This window comes from Cheilinus undulatus, linkage group 20 (genome assembly GCF_018320785.1).
Source record: "Cheilinus undulatus linkage group 20, ASM1832078v1, whole genome shotgun sequence".
Lineage (NCBI taxonomy): Eukaryota > Metazoa > Chordata > Actinopteri > Labriformes > Labridae > Cheilinus > Cheilinus undulatus.
This window is the reverse complement of record NC_054884.1, coordinates 3,595,102-3,620,973: the sequence shown is the minus strand read 5'-3', so window position 1 is coordinate 3,620,973 and position 25,872 is coordinate 3,595,102. Positions and strand designations below refer to the sequence as shown.

General features: G+C 41.3%; 1 protein-coding gene across 2 annotated transcripts in view; it reads left to right on the top strand.

The window, feature by feature from the left end:
* Positions 1–1,155: 1,155 nt before the first annotated feature.
* LOC121528246 (urotensin-2 receptor) overlaps positions 1,156–25,872 on the top strand; it is an 87,444-nt gene continuing 62,727 nt past the window's right edge. Inside the window, exons 1-3 of one of the 2 annotated variants that reach the window (XM_041815577.1) lie at positions 1,156–1,658; positions 5,863–6,578; positions 14,183–14,561. In XM_041815577.1, the coding sequence (XP_041671511.1) occupies positions 5,865–6,578; positions 14,183–14,560 (1,092 nt within the window). In that variant the 5' untranslated portion in view covers positions 1,156–1,658; positions 5,863–5,864 and the 3' untranslated portion in view covers position 14,561. Of the gene's footprint in view, positions 1,659–5,862; positions 6,579–14,182; positions 18,928–25,872 lie in introns of those variants that run through there. The other variant, XM_041815576.1, reaches the window with a different exon arrangement.

The window sequence follows — 25,872 nt, the reverse complement described above, 5'->3', positions numbered from 1 at the left end:
CTCTTTCCGTGTGAAAGATGCATCAATGTCACAAAAACCATATATTTCATGTGTGCAAAGAAATAAAATTAAAAAAACATTTAAATAAATACAAATAAAAATTGATTCTGTAAAATCTGTATTGACATGTGTACCAGCAAGAAGCACATGATGATACATTGCTATATCATTTTTTATTATTAATAGTTTGTTGTTGTTTTTTTGTCAAAAAAGCCAAATTAAATTTATATAAAAGAATAAAACATAGAAGGGGCTGAGTTAGTAACTTGCTTTAATCTGTCTAGTTTCAGCTCAAATTTAGACACAGATTCCAACAAGGATTTAAATGTTAGAACACTATTTTTAAACTAACGTGGCTAAAACTTTGAGCTCACCTTGTCTGTGGTTGTTGGACAAGGATTTCTGATCCACAGCAAACATCATCGGCCTCTAGAGACGAGCTGACAGTTTTCAAGCTTCATTTCAGTCTAACTTGATTATCAGTGCTGATGTGCTCGATATCCATTGGATGGTAATTTAATTAGACTGTATAATCACACTACAATATATACACAGTGCTTCAAGGTGATCAGATCGGTGGTTCAAGCATTAATTCTGATCTACTGACTGTGCTTTTTTTGGTTGCTGATCGATCTGAGCATCTCTAATCTTAGCACATCTCTGCTTCATCAACTCAGGATGTGTTCTGCTGCACCTTTTAACATCAAACATTGCTGAAAAAAGCTCTAATTCCCTCCACCCTGCCATCACAACCTTAAAAAGATGATGTTTGACAGCTGTGCTGAAGTGAACGGCTGCAATGATAACTGACACTGTAGACTACGTCCTCCAGCCTCTACATATGGAACAAACAGGCAGTGTTGACTGTTGATCTGCTAATTTATATTGCATTTGTGCCTGTGCATAGTCCTGCTGCTGTTAGTGTGTCATGTGTTCAAGTCTGTGGCACACACCCAGATGGAAATAGATGGCACAGAGGTAGAGAAGATAGAGAGAGAGAGAGAGCGTCACACATTTCCTGCATACCTCTCTTGCCTGTTCCCTCCTCTCTCTCCCACTTAAAGCTTCTAAATGAGAGTGCCTCACTCGCCGTATGCTCCGGTCTCTCTCTCTCTCTCTCTCTCTCTCTCACCTCCCCTCTCCAGCTCAGTCTCTCGGTCTTCTACGCTCCCTCAGTCAGAGAGGGGGTTCTACGTAACCAGCTGTAGCTTCACCTGGTCGACATCTTTCATCATCATTTCACTGATCTTCTCTTTTTTCCTGCTGAGTTTAAACAGCACTGCTCTTCATGTCACAGCTAAAATCCAGTGTTTTGCAGCCACTGAGGAGTAAAAGGGTTAAAGGTAATGGAAGGGAACTTTTAAGCTGCTGTGAGAGGACCTCCTGTGTTTCCAATCACTTTAGATTTCTCTTCAAAGAGAGGTCTGGACTTTTGTTGTAGTGGACGACTCATTTAGGCTATTTCCCCCTTGAGACCACTGGATATAGATTTTTTTGTTCTTTGTTCCACCTGCTAGCTTCACCTCTTGATACTCCATAAGACTGTTGGGACTTTATGGAGTGTGAAATTTTTTCAGCAAGTGTGAAGTTTGGGGGAGCAAAGTGAAACAAAACATGGCTGGTGGAGCTCCTGCTGCGTGCTGAACGCTTCAGTCCAGGTAAGACTATACCTTCTGATTCATCTGCATGTCCACGTACATCTGTCATTGTCCACTTAGATTCATTTAGCAGCAATGCACTGAGGGCTCTGGTTCCTCACCCAGCATAGAGAACAGATCTGCTTCCTTAGAGTAATGTAACATCTGTCTTTGGAGAACCAATAGGATGAGTCAAAGGAAAATTACTGTCTCAATTAATCACTCATTTAAAAAGCTTAGTAACAAAGTGGACAGGTGGATACAGCAGTGTCTTCTTGTTCTACCTTAAACTTCTGTCACATCATGTTGGATCTTTTTGTACATCACCATTTTGTTTGTACACTCAGTGGATTCTGGAAACATGTCGTCATCAGCACTCCTAAATTAAGATGACGTATAACTCAGAGAAAATATCAACCAGCAGCCACTACTCCAGTTCCTCTTAGAAACATATTACTGTCAGATTTTTAAAAATGCCAACAATAAAAAAACAAACAAACATCAGAACATCCAGCAGTCATTTTCTTCCTTTAATGCCTGATTTGTGTTTGGACTCAGATTGTGGTAGTCCTGTCCAGACTGGGTTCAGTCAGCTTTAGAGATGAAATGTTCCTTTGTCAATTTACACAGGAAGGTGCTTTCTGGATTTGCTATTACTAATACAACACATACGTTTACTTAAAACTGAAGGCTGGTTATTTATTGTTTACTTATAATTCTAGTTATTATTTTAATTATTTTTATTCATTATTTTGATTATTATTTTACTTATTTATTTATTTATTTATTTATTTATTAAATGAAGTATAAAGTACTGCTTCATATCTCCTGATCAGAAGAGGGAAACTTGGAGTTTTCAGAGTCATTCAGTTCTAGTCTGGACGGCACAGATTAGCCCAGTGAGCTGAACAGCCTGGTGTAGTTGTCCATGAAGACTGGTGTTTCTGCAGTTTTTTACCTTATTACAGCCTGCATGACTCTAAGCAGGATAAACACCATGATGCATGTGTCTGGTCTGAGTACCAGCTTGTTTTAGTTGAGTGAAAACTGACACGCCAGATGGAAAACCTTCCATATACAGCATTTGGGAAAGGGCAGAGCCTTTGAAAAAAACTTGGAGGGTGATTGGATGAACGTTCTGTCTGTCACATCTTTACAGGCCAATCAGAGCAACATGTGATGTCATTGTCATATTTATTTATTTATTTATATAGGTGCATCTAAAAATTTATAGTAGTATGTAAGAGTTCATTCTTTTCCTGTGATTTACATCAATAAATGTTAAATTCCCATACATTCTAGGTTCATCTGACTGCTCACAAAAATCCAAAATCCACTCCCTCAAATTATTACAATATCACAAAACATCAGTCAAACTAGGGCTGAATGATTTGGGAAAATAAACTAATTGCGATTTTGTTTTTGTTTTTTTTTCCCCTATAGCACATTTTAATATGCAAATATTTCTTAAGTTCCTCATCTCATGTATTTTCCAATAAATACAAGCAATAATTCATTATTTACTGTAATCAGCACACTATTAGATTAAACTAGTGCCGGACAGTTTTGAAAAAACATCTAATTGTGAAGATTTCGACTCATTTTGCAAATAGATAAGAACTGTTGTATTAAAGGGAATAATAATTTTAATATAATTCTCATATTTAACAAGAAAAACACAAAAACTAAAAAAGCACTCGGAGAGCGCAGACCTCTGCCATTAGCCCTATCTCCCAACAGTGAAGAATCCTTTAAAAAAATTCCCGGATCCGCCCCCATGTGCCTCCCACCATGGCATTCACCGATTAATCCCTCCCCGCTGGGGTGCAAACACAGTGGGGCAAAGCATTGGCTTCACAACGGGTGGACTGTCATGGTGGAAGCATTGCCTGCTGGTGCCAACAGATGCACTGACAGTCTCACCCATGGTCTCACCGGACGACTGGAAGTCATGGCAGAGGGTGAATATTCCTCTATTCCTCCCAGCATTGTGAGTATTCTCCCTACAATTTGCTGTCTTTTTCTCTGTTATGCTACGACTCGTCTCCTCGACCGGGCGTGCATCTTTCAAACTCTATAAACTCCAAAAATTTGAATAGAAACACACCCAAAAATGCTGCTGGGATTGAAGTTAGTCATGTTCGCCATCTCATGGTGTAAAGTGGTAACAGCACAGACTTCTGCCATTTGCCCTATCTCCCAATGGTATGGAATCCTTTAAAAAATTCCTGGATCCATATGGTGATCCAGATCATCCCCAAAATCTAATCAGTCCTTCCTTATGCCATTTCTGATATTTCCTAAAAATTTCATCAAAATCCGTCCTTGACTTTTTGAGTTATGTTGCTAACAAACTAACCAACAAACAAACAAACTAACCAACAAACAAACAAACAAACTAACCAACCCACCAATCCCATAACCTCCTTGGCAGAGATAATGAAGAAAATAGGATTTTTTGTATGAAATTCTAAAAATATGCCACTAGAATGATTGCACATATAATACACAACTGGAAACAAAAAAGTTTTAAACTGGTAGTTTGACACAAATTTCAGTTATAAAAATATTGCACCCTCAGCAATTTGAAAATTGCAGCAGGTCGTATTTAACCTGGCACTGGAAAACCACTCATACACAGCGTTTGGGAAAGGGCAGAGGCTTAAAAAAAACATTTGAAGGGTGATTGGATGAATGTTCTGTCTGTCCCATCTTTACGGGCCAATCAGAGCAACAAAACACGTGACATAGCCGCTAGCGAGTAGTAAACTCCATAGAGAACTGCATAACACGAACCATGGTGACTGTAGACATGTCAGTACACGACTTTTGTCATTTTTAAAAGCAAAACAACTCACTGCTGTTCTTTGCTCTTATTTTTAGCAAAGAAATGTCGTCAAGTTCTGATAAAACTGGTGCTTTAGCAGCATCCATGCTAATCTCTTCTGCCATAATTGTACCGGCCTCTTGTTGCTGCTTGTTTACGTCACCACTCTGCCATGTCCGAAAGTACCACCCCTCGTCACTGATTGGTCCTCCTGTCACTTTCTTAGTAAAGACCAAAATGTTTTAAGTTTTTGTCGACTAAAACTAGACTTAAACTTAAAAGAACAGAAATGACTAAAATAGAACTCAAACTAAAATGCATTTCATTTAAAGATTGAAACTAAGCTTCAATTAAAAATTGATGCCAAAATTAAAACTGAACTGTTGCTCATCCAATGAGGAGGATGAAGGAGAAATTTACATGTCAGAAACTGTTAAGGAGCTGAACTAAAGGTTTGATCCTAATACCGTCCCTGCTGTTAGAGAACGTTGTTAAAATTTTGTGCATTTATTGGAGAATAAATGAGGAGCTAGATGCTTTAACCATAAGTTTAAAGAGAGAAGAGTAACCCTTCATCAAGTTCTAAAAGATAACTGATGACTTGAATTGAAAATCACAGGTAGTGCACTTTTTTGGTTACCTTGCAGCTTGTTACTCACTTGTGACCTTTTAATAATGATGTTTTTGCTTGGTGTTATTGTCAAGTGTTTTCTGATGTTTGTTTACATGAGAAGAATCAATTTAAAGTTGTCATTAATCTGATATAAGATAGAGGTGTCCAAATATTTAGTTTGAAAGTACTGAATGAGTGCTTAGCTTGACTGTGACAGGATGTACCTACCTGTCTTTATGGCATACTGTTCCTGGACAGGACTCATTTTAAATCAGAAGCTTTATCCATAAGCTGGCAATGACATAAATGTGCAGCACTCCTCCTGAGACTCCTTTGTTTACTCATCCTGCACCATTTATGTGGAGATTGTGCAGCGTTCAGAGTTCTGCTGTAACCTACTGATGTTTTAGAAGTTGGCACCAAAACGTAACAAAGAAACTAAATGACACGAGCATCTTTCTAAGCCATGAATTATCAGGGATTTTAAATCCTGTTGAGAAAGTTGCTCACATGTAAGTCATCAAAGCCACTTCAAATGGCAGATTCAGCTAAACTTGAAATAGTGCCTGAAAAGAAGCTTTGCATTGAAAGCGAGTTAATTATGCTCGTCTTTGTGACTTCATAGATGACAATGAAGCTTGTGAATGAAATTAAAAAGACCTGTTTAGTTTCTGTGTCTTTTACAGCAGAAAGATGCAGCAGCCAGTCCAATCTCAAAGTCAAAGGATGAAGCTAAATGTCTTTACAAAACAACCCTAACCCTTTCTATTTCTGTTTCCACACAGATATGACGACAGTGTCCATGGAGCCTGTAGGAGCCCTTGCAGAAAGGGGGGCAAATGCAACAGATCCCCCGATGAGCGTGCACGAGGACACCGCCGCCACCTTTACCATCGGCACAATCCTCTCCATCATGTGCTTTGTTGGCGTGTCAGGAAACATCTACACCTTCGTGGTCATGTGCCATTCCATGAGACCTGCTGCCTCTATGTACATCTACATCATAAACCTAGCTCTGGCAGATCTGCTCTACCTGTTAACCATTCCCTTCGTGGTCTGCACTCACTTCGTCCAGGGATGGTACTTTGGAGATGCAGGTTGTCGGATTCTCATCAGCATGGACTTCCTGACGATGCATGCTAGTATCTTCACGCTGACAATCATGAGCACTGAGCGCTATTTCGCTGTGCTCAAGCCACTCGACACAGTCAAGCGGTCTAAGAGTTACCGGAAGGCCATCGCTCTGCTGGTTTGGGTCGCATCTTTCATCCTCACCCTACCGATGATCGTGAGGATTCAGTTGAAGACGATGAACAACAAGGCCATGTGTCAAACCACCTTGTCCCCGCTCTCCTACAAAATTTACATATCTTTCCTGTTTTGCACGAGCATTGTTGCTCCGGGACTGATCATTTGTTATCTCTACATCCAACTTGCACGGACCTATTGGGTTTCACAGACAGAGACATTCAAACAGACCAAGAAACTCCCCAATCAAAAGGTCAGTGCACAGCAATGATGGGTATTTTACAGTGCAATACAAAAGCAATGGGTGTACGAACACTAGCATAGCATTAAATGAGTGGCTAACTTGTTGACCTATAACAAACTGGCATAAGTAACAAGTGACTGCCAGTTAACCAGTTATGTCATCATTTCTACAACTACACAATATTTTGAGTACCTTTTATGTTATCCTTTAGGTTTTTGAAACCAAATTTTTGAAATTGAAATTCTACTATTGGCATGATGACTCTTTGATATGAATCATTTTGTTTTGGAGGGGGTTTGAAGTCAGATTGTATGAGGTATTTGGTGATGGTGGTGCCATAGGCCTCCAGAGATCCCAGCATGCATTGCCACTTCAAACAGGAAATGCTTAGGAAGCTAGCCCGCTCATTCCCAGAGTTGGAGTCATTAGACCCACAGTTGGGTCACAGGACATTACCTCATGAGCACCAAATGAGTGTTCAGTATTTATTTGCTACAGTTTTAATGGGACATTTATGTCTGCACTATACTTTATATTCAAACTGGGCGATACCTTCTGATCGAAATTACCACCACCATAAACAACACAAGACCTTACCAGCCACTGGATGGCAAAAGAGCTGAAGTCACAGTTATTGATGCTTGGCTATTAAAAAAAGAAATGAATTGTTCCAGACCAGACAGCTACTGAAGGCCCAAGGGGTCAAGCATGCAAGGAGAGCCTGTGTGACACAGGTGAAGTTGCTTCTTCCAGGTCTCTAGAACAGAAAGCCAAGGGTCAGGACCAGGTCTAACCTTGCTAAGCAGAAAGATAAACCCATTTCCATGTTTCTCGCTGGTGAATCCATCTTGCAAAACTCCTGTCTGAACCATTTGGCCTGGTTAGAAAGTGACAGCAACAATCGGCAATGAGGGGCAGTACTTTCAAGCACAGCAGAGTCGTGACGTAAGCAAGCAGCGACGAGAGGCCAGTGCAATTATAGCGGAAGAGATTAGCGTGGATGCTGCTAAAGCACCAGTTTTATCAGAACTTGACGACATTTCTTCTTTAAAAGAAGAACAAAAAACTGCAGTGAGTTGTTTTCTTTTCAAAAACGACAAAAGTCGTGTACTGACATGTCTACAGTTGCTGTGTTTGCATTATGCAGATCTCTATGGAGTTTACTCCTCGATTTGTTTCAAACATCCATCTGTAAAACCTTCAATACTCAGTGTTTGGGAAAGGGCAGAGGCTTTGAAAAAAACTTGGAGGGTAATTGAATCAATGTACTGTCTGTCACGTCTGTATGGGCCAATCAGAGCAACTACATGTGGAATAACGCGAACCATGGTGACTGTAGACATTTCAGTACACGACTTTTGTCATTTCTGAAAAGAAAACAACTCACTGCTGTTCTTTGTTCTTCTTTAAACAAAGTAATGTCGTCACATTCTGAAAAAACTGGCGCTTTAGCAGCAATGTCTTCCGCCATAATTCCCCCGGCCTCTTGTTTCTGCTTGTTTACGTCGTGCCCGAGAGTACTGCCCCTCGACACTGATTGGTCCTGTCACTTTGGCCCAAACTGTTCAGCTGGGAGCTTTGCAAGATGGATTTGCCAGTGAGAAACATGGAAATGGGTGTATCCATCTGCTTTACAAGGTTAGAGCATAGCTTTACAGAGGGACAGATGGATATGGCTGCTCCATGTAATTTAGCAAGTTCTGAGTAAAAATGGGCCAAAAACAATGCTAGCTCCATTGTACCCTATATTGAACATTTTTGCTCAATTTAGCTCAAGCTAGTCATTTAGCTCAGTTTCCACCTCAACAGCATTTTTTCACACTGATAACATATTGTGCTGACTGCAGCTTGTTTAATTATCAGCCACTAGAATGATGTAGCAACAGCTATTCGTAAGTGACATTCAGATCTTCTGGTCGGGTCAATTTCTCCATTTTTTATCTTCAAGAAGTTGAAGAAGGTTGAGAAAACATCAGCGTTCAGTAAGGCAGGAAACTCTAGATGGGGAGTGATGCAGGCTGCAGGCATCTGTGAACGGCTATCCTCTGATAAGAAATGTATTGAAGAAGTGTTGTGAAGTCCCATTAACATCTACACCACATCTACACCATCAGGAAACTCATGATCTCTCCTGCTAACCAGTCTCAACTAAAGTTTCCCTCCTGGTCTTTCTTTCCACTGAGTCTCCATCTGTAAAGTTCCTCTGTGTACTCCAGCTCATGAAGGTATTCCCTCTTATCCACAGTAAACTGCACGTCATCGTCACTTGAGTCAATATCGCTTGTTTTAAGGGGAAGATAGCCTTGTGGTTAGGTTGTGCCCAGTGTACACGGGGGGCTTGGGTTTACGTCCAGCCAACTTGAAATAAAGGCTTGAAAAGTCCACATAGCTATTCAGAGGTGGAAGAACACGTAGCTGGTAGCCAAGGCTTGCACTACAAAATAGTGCCACAGAAGCTTTCTGAGTGAAAAGAAAAATGAAAAGCTCAGTTCAGTGTAGTGTGCAACCAAGCTAGCAATGTTTTCTGGCCCATTTTTACCTCAAACTTGTTTAATGATGCAGAGCAGCTATAACCATCCGTGGTGCTGTATAGCCTAGCCTTTCCAAGCACATCCTGTTTGAAGGAGTAATGCTCACTGAAGACTGTTGGTGCTACTGTTGGCATGTATATGGCAGAACCCAATTCCAAAATTCTGAGAAAAAAAAAGATGAAAATGCTGACATGCAAAAGCAGTGTCGACAACATCCATGCATGGTCAGTTTCAACAAAGCAGTCTGGTTTGGTTCAGAACAGTTTATCATCGTTTAGGCACCTTTGGTACTTATGTGACTTTTTAAATGTGTAATAAATAAAAACAATAATGTAAAGGAAGTTAACAGGCTCTCAAACGGGAGCCAGATTCTGTCTTTCACATATAGGAACTATTTCATTTATTCAGGAAAGACACATCCTTCCTTAAAGAGGGGGTATCATACTTTTCCAATTTTTAAAACATAAATATATAGTCACAATCTTGGGTGTCCATACTTAATGTAGGCAAATTTTCAAACTGCAAGATAAACATATGTGGCAGAAATCTTGGAATTAGAGTGTAAACTGATGAAAACGGTTCTTTGGGAATCTCTCCGAGATCGTCCCGAGACAAGATTTCGATGGAGCGAACAGGGAGCAAACTGACGAGGTCATCACAATAAGATCTCCTGACTGGTTCGTCCGTGCCGCCGGCAAAGTGGAACAGACCGCCCTCACAAGGCCTTTTAGCCATTTAGCAACACAGCAACACTTACCAAACAGATACGTCCTGCTCTATCCTTCGCTGCTGCTGCTGGTTTTCTTCCCCCTCTCTCTCCGAACTATCAGCGTCAGGCTCCAGGTCTAACACGTACGGAAGTATATCAAAATTCACCATATTTTACTCAGTCGGACCGGTTCATTCAAAGTTTACAAATACTAGCATAGCAAATTAGCCACATTGGAAGGGGCGGGCACAAACCATCGAGTCCTGCCGCCAGCCAGCCTCCGAGGCGTTTCAGACGGAGGTTAAAATAAGGGTTTTTCAGGACGCCAGTGTGAGAAACATGAGGAGTTTTTTGAGCTGTAAACCATGTGAAGCTACTACATGGGTATCAGGGAGATGGTGTAAAAAGCCTTGAAAAATAGGCATAATATAATACCCCCTCTTTAATCTCTTACTGAACAAGGCTGTTTATGTCAGAGTTTCCATTACAAGCAAAATGAGGGTGAAAAGCTGTTAAAGGGGCACATCTAGCCCTTAGCTCAGTACAAAACTCCTCAAACTCGTTCCTCTTCTTCTGGCAAGACTGAAGACTAAGTCATTCTTGATATCAGTCACCTCCATGCCAGGCTAATCAGCCAAACCATGGTTAAAGCATATGTACAACATTTTTGATAACAGAATTTTCTGAATTCATTCCTAACCCGTATTCTTTACTTCTCCTGACTGCAAATAACCTACACTATATCCCTCTCATTTTACCAAGACTGCAGCCCAGCTAGTGAATGATTCACACACGTCTACGTATATGGAAGTAGCTCATGAATAGACATGGAGTTATTATTCATATTCATTTGACCTCCAGTGCTGTTGATTGAGTCACACTCCTCGCTGAGTGTGCCGACACCTGAGGGTAAGGGTCTAATTCAGTGACTCACAGGCGTGACATTCTTACCTTTAAAACTAGAGTGTGACTCTTATTCCAACAAGCTTTGCAGTTTTCACAGTTACAATAAAGATGAGTATTTTCTATTTAAGAGTGTTCGAAGTGTAGTACGCACTCTTGGCATGAAGCACTCCATTTTGAAATCCTCTCCCTGTTGCTGCAGGTCTTTTTTTTATCCCGTTCCCCTCATGCTTCCTGGTCATGCTGGGGGAAAACGCTTTTCCAATTTGCTTCAAAGAAGGGATTAAGAGAGAATGTAATTTTCTTCTTATCAGTATGATAAACTTTATCACGAATGCTGCTCTTCACTTCTGTTCAATCCTGAACAGAGGATATACGTGTAGCAGCAAGGGAAAAGAAGGATAAATACATGAGGATATTTTTTAAAAATCCTGATCGAATAATTTATCATCTCATACGATAAGTGAGACCTTTCTGGGATTACATTTAATCCAACACAGCAGGGTCTGTGTCGCTCTCCTTGGCTCCTTTTCCTGATACAAGCCACTGCAGAAAAATGATCAGGGCTCAACCCACAACCTAAGAGAGCTCATTAGATGTGACCAAGCTGGACCTGGTATAATGAGGAGTATCTAGCAAACTAACAGTGCAAGACAAGAGCTGGAAACCATTGGTGCTGCACTAAAAGGTTAAGCCTTGTTCATAGATAAAGACAGGTTACATGAACATCCGTACCAGAGGGTCTCTTTATGGCTTTACAAGAGCAGATCTCTTGTTGTGTTGTATGGGCCTAAAGATGAAAACCTGACTGATACTGACAATGAATAATAACTGTAATAATATCAACTTTAAATCTAAAGAGCACTTTCAACAACAAGGGTTTACAAAGTGCTTTGACATGGTTAGCAGCAAGAATAAAGCAACCAACAAGACAGACAACAGAACAATGACACCCAGAAACATCAACAGAACCCAAACAGTTTAAGTGCAGAAAACATGATCAAGATAATAAATTAACAGCATCAGAACCTAGATGTCACAGATACCAAGTAAACCCTGATGTCATACTCAAATTAGCTGCAGGCATCGCAAGAAACCATACAAACTAAGACATCAGTGACATCAGTAGAGTTCAGACCTCACAGTACCATGAAAACAATAAATAACATAGGAACCCAGCTACACAGGCTGAGACCAAGAGGACCAAAATGTAAGGTGGCTCGGCCCCGGATCTGAGTGCACTTGAGCCCAAAGGTAGTGAATGCAAACACTGGGCCCTGGGTTCTAGGCGCGATTCAGCTTTATGAAGTCATCGGAAACCAGCTTTATGAAGTCATCGGAAAAACTAAACTTCTTTCCACATCGCGGCAGTTTGTTCACATTTTCCTTCAATAAAGGATGGAAATCATCAGAATCCAGCCAATAAACAGTCTGTTGTGACTCACCTTGCAGATGAACACAAGTTGGAGTCAGTGAGAGGAGGAGCAAAGGCAATAAAAGTCTCCTGTCACCTCACCGCTGTATCTGCACAGCATGAGCCCATTTAATCCTCTGAGCTGTAGTAGATGTGCAGATACGAAGAGCGATGTTGCTGGCATCTTAAAAAGTGATTTTAAATCATCCATGGCTGCAGGATGGAGTTTTGCCGGGTCATAACAAAAACAATCTTCGCTCAGGTCAGGTCAGCGTAAAAGCAATGCAGACTGATCAGAAAAGCAGTGCAGGAGCAGTTGTGAAAGCAAGCCAATAAAGGGGAAATCAACAGTTTACAACTGGGCCAAATGTGAAAAGAGTGAGAGTTAAAGAGCATAAAGCATAGAGAAAGCTAAGCAATCAGAAATGGACAGAAAAGCAAGGGAGTAAACAGTAAAAATGAAAAGCAGTTAAAACTGATAGATTTAAGAGCAAAAGCAGAAAGAAAGCAAGCAATAAAATGGAAAGAAGCGTTACAAGGTTGAGGTAAACAAAATGAAAAGAAGAGTAAAAATAGTAAAAATGTTTCCAGAAGTGATTTAAAAGGAAGTGACTGATTCTGCACACCTTATCTCCTCAGGTAGGTCATTCCAAAGTCGAGGAGCCCCGATGGCAAAACACTCTATCACCTTTAATTTTAAGTCTCAACTTTGGAATGACCAGGAGGTTCCAACCTGCCTGGGACATGGGGGATTAGAAGTTCCAATATATACTCCAGAGCTGGACCCGTCAGAGCCTTAAAAGTAACAAGTCAAATTTTAAAGTCAATTCTAAAACTAACTGGAAGCCACTGTACAGATGCTAAAATTGTGGTGATGTGATGTCGTCTGTTAAAACCAGTTAAAAGGGGATTAACGCCAACTATTGGTGGTTCATTGAAACATGTAGATTGTGGATGGGATTTTCAAATATTCAAAAAGTAATTTGTTTTTTAAAAATGAAAACCTAAACATATCTTATTTTGTTTTTTTTTCTATTACATTTGCACTGGCGCCTGGGTGTGATGCAGTACAACCATCAGGTGGTGGCTGTAAATAATATTTGCTTGCTGGAAATAAACAAATAAAGAATAAGGAATAATTAATGTCAGGGGACATTACCAAAACATAACAGACTTACTGTTTATTTCCCTTTTAAACTGCACCACATTTGTACGGAACATGCATTTGTGGGATGAGCAGCAGAGCTGAGTATGTGGGTTCGCCAAATCTCTGCCAATATAGGTACAGCTTATTCTGCTGTTACTATTGGCTCCTGTGTCTGGCCTCTGGTACTTCCAGGTGCCGAGAGTCAGGTGCCTGATTGGCACCTGTTATGTTCAGCAATGAGTCCAGATTCTGCCAGTTGGATCGTAGGGTCAAAGTGGGCGGAATATGTGGCGAATGCTATGTCGATTACTGCACTGATAGAGGAGCATCTTTTGTAAAAGGCAGTGTGATGGTGTTGGGGCGGCATCTCCCTCACTGGAAGAACAAGGCTTGTCATCATTGGGGGTAAATTTCAGTACAGAGAGATATGGAGATGAGATTCTGCAATCAGTGGCAATCCCATATCTCCACATTCTGGCACCAAACTCTATCCTCCAAGATGAAAACACTCGCCCTCACAGAGCGGGATTTATCAGAGACTACCTCCAGAATCTGGGAGTGGAGAGGATGGAATGGCCTGCCAACAGTCCTGACCCTCAACCCCATTAAACACTTGTGGGATCAGCTTGGGCATGAGGAGGAGGAGCCAGGCTGTTGTGGCTGTGTATGGTTCTTCTACTAAGGCCTGTTTGTTAAATGAATAAATTGTTAAATTTCTAATATGTCTTGTTCCTTCAAACTTCAAACAAAAGGGATGCCAGTGATTTTTACCCTATGGGGACTTACTTGAAAATGATCGTCCCTAATGTGAATTGTCTGTTCATCACTATGGTGCTTAACTTTTGGCAGTGCTGCTGATTTAAGATGCTCCTAATGTTTGTTTTTCTCTTTGGTCTCCAATCCCTCAAGGTGCTGTACCTGATATTCACCATTGTGCTCCTCTTCTGGGCGTGCTTCCTGCCATTCTGGATCTGGCAGCTGCTCAGCCAGTTCCACCCTTCAATGCCTCTGTCCACCAAAGTCAAACGCAACATCAACTATCTGACGACATGTTTGACGTACTCCAACAGCTGCATCAATCCTTTTCTCTACACACTGCTGACGAAGAACTACAAGGACTACCTGAGGAAGCACAAGCGGTCCTGGTCAGCTGGCAGCTACTTCAGCAGGAGGAACCGCTTTCAGCGCTCGCCACGCAGGTCGCCATCGTCCAGCAGTCAGCAGTGCACTGAGAGCTTTATGCTCACACACACAGCCTCGCTGCGAGCACATAACAGCAGTTTGTAAGGTACGAGCTGGTCTTTTCATCTGGTTTAGGAATTTGTTGATGCTGGAGGCAAAAACAACGGAAAGAACAATCTCTAAGCAACACTGTCAAATTCCAGAAACACTGCTTTAAACAGCATTTATTGTATAATTATTTAATTTTTTAACAACAGCATGCCTAACGGCTGTGACCAATATGTTGAATAATAAAAAATAGCAGAGCAAAGATTTGTAAAAGTTGCATGAGTTCGGATGGTTGTGATTGCTGTCCCTCTGAATGTGTGTGTGTTCAGGATTCAAATGTCCTGGTATGTGAGGCGAGCGTGTCCAAATGGGACTGCTGCTGCCGTGTTTATGTATGTAACTGGGTGAGCTGGTTAAACATGTTTTAAAACAATAAATACTGCATTGCATCTGAAATTCTAGGAGTTTTGTAACAGCAATTTTAATGTTTTTGTGAATAGAAGATTAAGAGTCTTCTTCAGTAAGGAGCATAAATGTATGAACCAATCAAGCTTCAACTTCGTAGAAGTTGGCAGGGTTCACAGAAGAGGGAAAAGTCCTCTTTCAGGAAAAGGAATGGCTTAGGCTTATTTACATTTCTATTTTGTTTTACCTGATTTCAAAATGCCAGGAGGTCCAGTGACCATGTAATGGAGAAACTCAAGTATCGATGATGCACCAGTGCCCACACAGCAGGGCCCAAGGCCAGGTGAAACATAGCATTTTGGGGCTTTCAGGGTCTGCAGCTCTGGATTCCAGCTACACTGGAACCTCGACAATGCAAACACAAACCTAGAGAATGGAACACATTAGATCTTTGATGAAACGAAAGAGCCACCTCACTGATGAAGACACACAAACTATATTCATCAACCGAAGCCAATAAAATCATTCTAATTTAGAGCATTGGTTCCCAATCTGGGGTCTGGGCCCCCCGTTAAGGGGATGCCAAAGATTTCAAGGTTGTTGAGGTTGTTAAAATTAGGTTGGCATATATTACCTAAAATTAATGTAACACACTTAAGCCGGGTGTACACTGTGCCATTGTCCTGTGATTCAGCAAAGAAATTAGAGTCGATGACTCACTCCGAAGTCAGGCCAACTTTCAGTCTGTTCCACCATGCTATGAAAAAGGAAATAAACGAGCAGGAAACATTCCTATCTGCAGACGTGCAGCTGACACAGACGTGGTGCTGTTTGTGTGTTTTGGACAGAGAGAGCGAGAGAGAGGGGAGAGATGGGGGGGATATGACTGGAGACACTTCGCCCTGAGTGTGTGAGACTTTTTAAAAATGAAACTGCGGGTTTCTGTCACAGTCAGTCCTGACTTCAGTCGCACAGTGTGCACTCGTGCTTTGTGAACAATTCAGTCACAGAGTGTGAGCACACAACTCGTGTGTGATGGTCATGCGTCATAAATGATTCAGTCACACAGTAAGAGATGACATTCTGCTACAACTGTCTTATGGTCAGCTTGAAATCGCACAGAGTATACCCGGCTTTACTGAATGGTTCATAGACAGGTCTTTTGGTAGTGTCAAATGTTTATGGGGCCGTTCTACTTAAATGTTATCACAGAAAATAGCTAAAGTTTAAGAAATGAGTGGTGTAGCTACAATTTCATTGGCTAAGAAAGACTCTAAGGTTGTCATGTTTAAGTGGTCAGCACAAGACTGAAGATGTCCTTGTTGGGGCTCTTTGCCTGCTGAGGGAGGAGCTGAAGCATTGGGGATGTGCGTCTCCTGGGCCAAAAACAAAGTTCCCGGCATCTAAGGATGCCTTGGATGCTGCCACAAATCTGTGTCTTCAAATGCCGAAGTTGTAGAGAAGTTCTTCTACTTTGGCAGCATAATCCATTGATCCGCTGACTATGAGGTTGAGATCAACCCCAAACTTGTGGCGATCGGTTCACTGAGCAAGACAGTGTGTCGTTTCTGTTATCTGAGCATGCGGTCCTGCAGGTGTTACTGTACTCTGGTGAGACCTGGATGTTGACTGATGGCCAGAGGCGCTGGCTGAACGACTTTTCTTTGGCGCATCTTTGGTATTGTTGGCATGACCGTGTGTCTAACGCAGATGTGCTCAGGAGGGAAGGGATGGGAAGGGTCGATCGCTTGTTAAGGGAATGGCAGCTGCACTTTAGCACTTTGGTGCAATTTCCTAGGCCTAATCCAGCTCATCCCATCAGTGCCTGGGACCTGGGCTGGTCCAGATGCCAGGGGCGGCCACATGTGTTGTCAAGGGAGAAGATACATGAAGAGTTGGGGCACAGGCCTGGAGGATGGCCATCAGGAGGCCAAGCTGTACAGGGCCAAGGCTGATGCAGCAAAGTGCCAAACCGGCATCCACCCCCATACCTGACCTGACCTGACTTGATGCTACATTGGAGCTTTTTTTAAAGCCAGTTATGTATTTGTCAAACTATGTTTTGTATTTCAGAATATTTGGCTAGACCCAAAGGTATTACTAAGACTAGAAATGTTTGTCAGAAGTAAGTTATTGTATTTATTTATTTACTTATTTATTGGTTGTTCAAATGAGTTGGACATCGATTTCATTTGATTGCCATTACTGCACTGTAAATGTGTGTTGGGGCTGATTCCCCCTGCATTCATTTGGTTTTGGTCAAACTATGGCCCGCGGTCCAATTTTGATCGGCCCGCAGCAAATTCTAGAAACAAACACCTCAACAGGAAGAACTTCCTGATGTGTGTTTTAGTGACTAAACTGGGACATCTGTGTACATGGTAAAAATATCGGCAATCAAAATAATATCTGGTTTTCCAACTCTCTGATGAGTTTCCACAGCAAATAGCAGGACCAATAATATTCCAGGGGCGGAGCCAGTGGTGGCTAGGGCCAAACAGGGCCCTCTGGGATCTAATTGGCATCCCCAAAAACCTGAAACTGATGGACTGTTTTCCTTGTCAGCCGTTCAGCATCAGTTCAGGCGAGCCACGGAGTCAAGGTCAGCTGATCTAATAAAAAGCCCTTATCAGCTGACGGCGGCTGCTTTGCTCCAAGTACGCTATTGGCCGATCGCTCTCATGCTCTCATTTAAACTGCTCTTGCCTGGCCACGCTGTGTAACTCTCTCTGCAAGCTGCTCTTGGCACCCTCCTCCACCCCAGCTCCTCCTTTATTCTGCTTCTGTCTTAATTAATGTCATACACCTTGATTTGTGGATATCAAAGTGGCCCCTACATCTTTATATATTTCCATATGTGGCCCTCAGAGGAAAAAGTTTGAACAGCTCTACATTATCCTACTTCAACCTAGGCACTTTTTTATAAAACATAATTGTTGGCATCTTTGTGCAGTTTGGTCTTTTTGTGAACATGCTCCCTGCTAAGGTAGCCACAATACCCCAAAACCCCTTCATGTCTTTTATCATTTTATTTTTGTTGATGCTATTTTTAAAGCCTATGTCGTTGCTGTCTGCTATGCCAGTCTGGCTTTGCATTGTGGGAAACAGTACATGTGTAAGACTGGTCCAGTGCATGTTGTAGATGTGCATGCATACTGCATTTTGGCTTAACCACTCTGTACTCCTGTTATAGTGGGTGGCAGGCCTGCCCACAGAAATGACTGGGCCCCTGGAAAGTCCAGTAATTGGACCCTCAGCAAATGTCATGAGAATGCATGCATGTGGGATCTGCAGTGTTAGTACTAGCCTGTTCAATATTCAGATTCAGCTTCACTCAGATCAGCTTTTTGAGGTCAAGGCATGGCTGTACACAGTCTGACATTACATGCCCTCTAGTTAAGTTTAATGGGGCTGTCCAGTTTTGTTCCTCCAACAGAAGTAATGATGAAGTAATGACAGTATTTGGCTTTTAAATAATATTTGTCACCATATCCTCAATTCAGGGGGGACCATATGTTTGCAAATCTCCAGCTGGGCCTCAGAAGGCGTTCCTCGTCCTTATGGGCAGCCTTGGTGGGGGGTTTCAGAAGCAGCCTCAGCTGATGTGTTTGCAGTAGTCATGGGCAGGTGATAGTACCTCTGTAGCTGCTTTAATAAGCCACCTGTGAAGTAGGCGTTGATCCTGACCTGCTCATAGGTTGTTTTCAGCATCATCTTTACTTTCATCTTTGCTTTTTATCGGCATCAGATCATTTTTTATACACAGACATTAGAGCAGTGTTACTCACATGTGGCTCTTTTGTATCTTAATTTGAAAAATTATTACCCCAGAAAGCCGTAAAAAAGGGAAACTTTGACTTCAGAAATTATCCATTGCAAGTCAAAAGTCAGTTTATTTCCCTCACTTATACAGTAGGCTTTAGCTGTCAACTTAAATGTCAACCTTTATTTTTCTGTATATTTACGTTGCCCTCATTTGCACTTTTTGCCCTTTTTTCCCCTATATTTGCTGGTTTTAATCATTTCTGCTACTTTTATTTAGATTTTGCTGCTTTTTGCCCTCCTTTTTATTTGCATTTTCCCCCTTTTTGCCATCTCCTGCCACTTTTCACCCATTTAAGCTGCCTTTTGCCATTAAATGCCACATTTTGCAAATTTTTCTAACTTTTTGCTGCTTTTTTGGCTCATTTTAGTCATGTTTCACTAATTTTTTGCTTAGTTTTTCCTGATTTTTGACAAGTTTTGCCCCCCGTATCTTACTTATTATTAGTTCTCACCCATTTTTGCCACCTTTTCTCCACATTTTGCCACTTTTCACCCACTTTTAGCCATGTTATAGCTATTTTGTCCCTTTTTGGCCATTTTTGCCACCTTAACTTAATTGTATTGCCACTTTTACCCTTTTTTGCCACTTTTCACCACTTAGATTATGGCTTTTGCAAAGGAAATTTCCAACGATTTGGCTCTTTGGTTAAGCAGGGTTGAGTAACACTTCAGTAGAGAGTTGGCTGTGTCTCAATCTAAAGGCAGAGGGGTTTGATCCCTGCAGCTGCAGTCACATGTTGATGTGTCTTTAGGCTAAACTTTTAACCCCAGTTTGGTCCCATTAGTGTGTCAGTGTGGTGTGAATATATATAGATGCATATTAATGTTACACATTAACACTAAAGGCCCCTCTACACCATCAGAGTGTGAATGTGGAGTGAATAGGTGTAAATGGGTAAATGTGACTATGGAGGAAAAGCTGAGTATTCAGATCTGTAGTTTTTTACCACTTTCCCATTCACGTTTACCTCCCAATAGAAATTGAATTGCTTTTAGTCTTCCTTTAATGGTTTGAATTTATGGCAGCTGCAGTTTGGAATCAGACAAACGTGATTATAGTTCAGGATTGCCAACGCCCCCACCTCTCAATACACAATCATATTGTGTAGATCTATGTATGTGTATTTCTACGTCAGGCTTTGATATAAAAATAGGCTTTACATGTAGGTCACAAATATTCCACACAAAAGCGCCAGGAGCTCTGAATCATGGAGCAGAGAAAGGGAGCTGGAGAAGGGCGATGGTGCCAGTGCCACTTATATAGTTTGGCAGCAGAGTAATAGAAATGCCATGCTGTCAAAAGGCTGCTTTCACAGAGCTCAGAAATGTTCTTTTGAGGCCAGAGATGTCAGCTAAATTAATAACTGAAGATAAAGACTGAAGATAGCGACTAAGACTGCTTTGGATATGGTACTTAGAAAAAAGCAAATAAACTTTGGAAGTATAATGATACATGAATTCAATTCCATTCTATCCTACAAATAAAAAATAAATATATTCCAGTGTTTACAGTTGGGTTCATAACTTTGCACTCAGCTAATGTATTGGCAGTGTAAGCCTTGGTTTCTGGGTGGTGTTTGTCTAAGGCTGAGAGAGAGAGAGTCATTTATTACTTCTGTAAAGAAATGTGCTGAGTGGCAGCTGCAGTAAGGCACAAGGACAGACAATATGATCACATACAGTCACATGGAGACACACAAACACTACATGCACAGTGTTTCTTTAATATTCTCTATATTACCAGCAACGTCGGCCAAAGAGCTGCAGAGAGAGAGAGAGAGTGCTTATGTGTGTATTTTCATTAGGCAGGTTAATTGTTTGCATTTATTTGTGTTTCTACAAAGTTTCAGTGACATTGAGATTTATTTGCATTTAACTGAGGCATGCTGGGTAAAGACAGTGGGACTCACTCCAGGTAACACTGTACCCATAGGGGTGCAATGGTTTTTGTTCATCCCGAACCATCACGGTTCAGGGGTCACAATTCGCTGCAGGAAGTCTCATGACAAATCAGTGTTAATTTGGTCGAGTAAAACTTTGACTAAAACTATTCGTCGATAGCCTTTTTCCGTGACAAAACCTAGACTAAACCTAACCAAAATAGATCTGTGATGACTAAAAATAGCAAAAAATAAGTTTAGTTTTCATCAAGATGACTAAAACTAGACTAAAATATATTTTAGATTTCATTGGACATTCAAAATCTGTGATATTTCTCTACTGTGGGTAAATCTGTCAAAAAACAGTGGAGCTGTATCTATTCTGCCTCTCAGCTGTAGGAAGCAGGGACCCCAGGTTTAGCAGAGTGCAGAGAACACACTACCGTGGTTTGGTACCAGATTTAGACATGAAAATAAATGCTTAGGCTAAAAGTAAAGACTAAAATGTGTGGACTTTTTAAAACTAGATTAAAAAGTTTTGAGTTTTCGTCGACTAAAACTAGACAAAAACTAAAACGCATTTCATTTAAAGACTAAAACTAAGACTAAGATTAAAAGTAACCAAACTAAGTTTTTGTCAGTGTTAGTCATCATAGATCTATTCTTGTTAGTTTTAGTCTAGTTTTTGTCATGGAAAAAACGTCTGTCGACCAAAATGAACGTTGCTTTTTCACCAGAAAGCTCTGTGGGTTCTGAGACTCCAGAACCAGAACTGTGTCTGTCTAAAAAAACACACCCTGCCTGAACAAACTCACAAAGTTTGTCACATTTAATCATGTTTTGTTCTTTTTAAGGTAAAAAAAAAAAAAAAAAAAAAAATCTCCATAATAGGTTCATGTGGTTGAAATCTTTATAAAATCTTGGTCACAATTTCTCATGAAGTGGTGGCGATTGGTCCTGACAATTAATTTAGAACCCCTCTTTTATATTGCTCTGTTTTGCAGTGATTATGGGTAAATTTCAATGTTTTATCAATATCTTAACTTAATAATCTCCACTGCGGGGATAACAAAGCTGCTATCTTCATGATAATGAGGTAATTCCTCAAAATCTTTGGAAAATTGCTGAAAATGTGTTACTGCTATAAAACGTGTTTTCTTTTGTCCTGTATCTTTGTGCAGTCGTGTTTTTGTTCCATCAATTTTTGATGAAATAAAAATAAATGATGATTTGTACTTAGGAGACCGGTGGGTCCTGAAACTACATCACATGAGAACCACTGAATGTACAAACTACCACAGGAAGTTCTTCTGACACAGGATGAAACAAATTCAAAATTGCACCATTGTCATTTAAATATTACCTAATAAAATAAAACTCTACATCCAGGAGAGTCGTTGCTTTTTTTTCTGATGAACCTAATCTGTACCGAAGCATGACGCCTCTGTGAGCCTGTCCCAGGTGTTGTGGGTATTATAATTGAAATATGTCTGTGATTTTGTAAGACAGCACAGACTCCGTCTAAACTAAATCTGCCTCATAAATGTGGTGCACACAGAGGTCCGGCTATGTTTAGCTCTGAGCCCCTCTGAAGGTCATTGCTCAGCTCTTTGTGTCCTTTTGGGAGTAACAGTCTGCTCTAATGTGCTTTCATTGAAACCATTAAGGAGGGGATCGTCCTCAATCGCTGTTTAAATGAACATGAAGCAATTTCCTGTACAAGCGTTTAATTACTCTGACACATAAACTGTTTTTATGCCCTGGAGGAATGCACTTTGATTTTACAGCTATCACAAACCTGACAACCTGCTGAGCTGGAAAACACTCTTATTTCCTTTCACACCGAGAGACGAGAGGCAAAACGAGAAAAGCATTATCAGAATGAGAAGATCTATTGATTTTATATCATCTTAACATCACAGCCAGTGCAGATAAATGACCCGAGGGGACAGCAGCAAAGAAGAGGCTGAGGTTTCTGAGCATGAAACTCTCAAATAACTGGTTTTCTCCTCAAAGATAAAATACAGTAGATTGCCAAAAGTATTCGCTCACCTGCCTTGACTCGCATAGGAACTTAAGTGACATCCCATTATTAATCCATAGGGTTTAATATGACGACGGTCCACCCTTTGCACCTATAACAGCTTCAACTCTTCTGGGAAGGCTTTCCACAAGGTTTAGGAGTGTGGTTATGGGAATTTTTGATCATTCTTCCAGACGTGCATTTGTGAGGTCACACACTGATAATGGACCAGAAGGCCTGGCTCTCAGTCTCTGCTCTAATTCATCCCAAAGGTGTTCTATGGGGTTGAGGTCAGTACTCTGTGCAGGTCAGTCAAGTTGATCCACACCAAACTCTCTCATCCATGTCTTTATGGACCTTGCTTTGTGCACTGGTGCACAGTCATGTTGGAACAGGAAGGGGCCATCCCCAAACTGTTCCCACAAAGTTGGGAGCATGGAATTGTCCAAAATCTCTTGGTATGCTGAAGCATTCAGAGTTCCTTTGACTGGAACTAAGGGGCCAAGCCCAGCTCCTGAAGAACAAGCCCACACCATAATCCCCCCTCCACCAAACTTTACACTTGGCACAATGCAGTCAGACAAGTACCGTTCTCCTGGCAACCACCAGACCCAGACTCCTCCATCAGATTGCCAGATGGAGAAGCACGATTGGTCACTCCAGAGAAGGCGTCTCCACTGCTCTAGAGTCCAGTGGTGGCGTGCTTTACACCACTGCATCCGACACTTTGCATTGCGCTTGGTGATGTATGGCTTGGATGCAGCTGCTCGGCCATGAAAACCCGTTCATGAAGCTCTGTACCACTGTTCTTGAGCTAATCTGAAGGCCACATGAAGTTTGGAGGTCTGTAGCCATTGACTCTGCAGAAAGTTGGTGACCTTTGCAAACTATGCACCCCATTCTTTCACAAATGTTTGTAGAAACAGTCTGCATCCCTGGGTGCTTGATTTTATACACCTGTGGCCATGGAAATGATTGGAACACCTGGTTTCAATTATTTTGATGGGTGAGTGAATACTTTTGGCAACATAGTGTATGTTGAAATTGCTCTGCCTGTAGCCAGCCTGAAGTGACTGTTGAACAGGAGTACCAACAAACGGAGAGAGAAAGAAGCCCACATTTAACCACAGCTCCTTTTTACTCATCTTTTTAGGATGCAATGGACAGAGAGAAAATCAGTGAGTAATATTTATGTATTTAAATATTTTATTCCTTTTTATGGGTTTCCCTTTACGTCTATAGAGCCACAGCGGCTGTTAGCAGAGGAATCCCCTGACAAAGCACCAGTCCTAGCTGAAAAGCCTTTAAAGCTCAACAGTAAAATGACCCACATATAAATAAATAAGTAACTGCCCGTTAAGCTACTGGAATGTACCTTAAGTCTTTATGTATTATGACAGCTATAAATGTTTACCGCAGCCACGGCTTTATCAGGAAACAGCCAGTGGAGACAGGAAACGGTGGGAACAAGGCCGTTTTTGCAGCCATAATGGAAAAACATAGCGCCTGGTACAGTTAGGGAGAGCTGTAGTTTTAATATTCACCACATCAGCAAGGGCATATGGAACAAGATCAATTATTCCATGCATTGAGAGGATAGATTATTCCCCTCACACACAGGTCTGAGTTTTCCCTTAAATATGTTGTTAGAGTCCCGGGAGAATAAATTGGATAAGCGATGAGGACATCTGTGCCCTGGACTTAGAAACGCCTGTTTCCATCCTTGGAAACTTTGAGCACACTATCTAAGAAAAAAACAGCCTCGACATAGAAAATTACATTCATGCCTTAATATTTATTCTGTTTCACCATATTCTCAGCATGTAATCTATTATGCATTGCCATTGTTATCGTGGCATGCTCTAAATGCCCTTTCCTTCCAGATACGGAGGAAATAAGTCAGCAGAGGAAGCGTGAAATAAGAGAAAATTTATAGCATAATTGTGGTACTTCCTGATTGGATTCATAATTCATATGAGAAACTAAAAAACCTCTCAAGATATCAACACTTGTACATTTATGTATTATTCATCTACTTAATATTATTTCAGAGTTTTTATGGAAAAAAAATATTGATTGTGCTTTTTGTTGCCGGGGGTTTCTAAGTAAAGAGAGGAGAGAAAAGGAAAAGAGAAGTAGTAAGTAAAAATTCACCCATAAAAACAAAAAAGCAAAGCTAAAAGCAACGGTCACAGTCAAATGTGAATAACAACAACTGTTTTAGGAGTTCTGTCAGCAGCATAATTACTGACTGTGAGCGTTTCAGTCTAACACACAGGTGACACACACGGGTCCCAGTGAAAAACAGAACTGAAGTTTCCCGGTGGATAAAACCTGCTTGTGCACAAATGTTTGGAGTGAACGAGACCAAAGTTGAACTTTTTGGAAGGTGTGCACTGGACCCTTAACAACCCGGAGAACGGGTCCTCCACAGCTGTGATTACTGATGATATCAGTGTGTCGGTAACCTTGCAAAACAGATGGATACGCCCGTTTCCATGTTTCTCACTGGTGAATCCATCTTGCAAAGCTCCCATCTGAACCGTTTGGGCCCGGTTAGAAGGTGACAGGACCAATCAGCGACGAGGGGCAGTACTTTCAGGCACGGCGGAGTCGTGACATAAGCAAGCAGCAACAAGAGGCCTGTGCAAATATGGCGGAAGACGTTAGTGTGGATGCTGCTAAAGCGCCAGTTTTATCAGCAGTTGATGACATTTCTTTGTTAAAAGAAGAACAAAGAACAGCAGTGAGTTGTTTTCTTTTCAAAAACCACAAAAGTCGAGTACTGACATGTCTACAGTCGCCATGGTTCACGTTATGACAACATTCCTCCACAGTGATGTGAAAGACTCACTGCCAGAGATTATATTTAGGGGGCAATGACTTTTTTGCACAGAGCCAGGTTCTGTAGGTTCGGATAACTTTTTCCCCTTAATAAATGAAATCATAATTTTTCACAGCACTGTCCATATACATCCATATATACATACACATAAGGACTGCTGTGACTCAGAGCAGGTCTGCCTCTAATCAAAAGACTGGCAGCTGGACCCTCAGCTCCTACAGAGTTCATGCTAAATGTCCTTCTGCATGACACTGACCTGCATATTCCTCCTGAAGGCATGGCCGTTGGTGTGTGTGGCTGTTTATTAATGAATTAGATTAGATCCCGATTGGCGGGTTGGTGCATTGCATCGCAGGCACACCATTAATGCACATGTGTGTGAAGGAGTGAA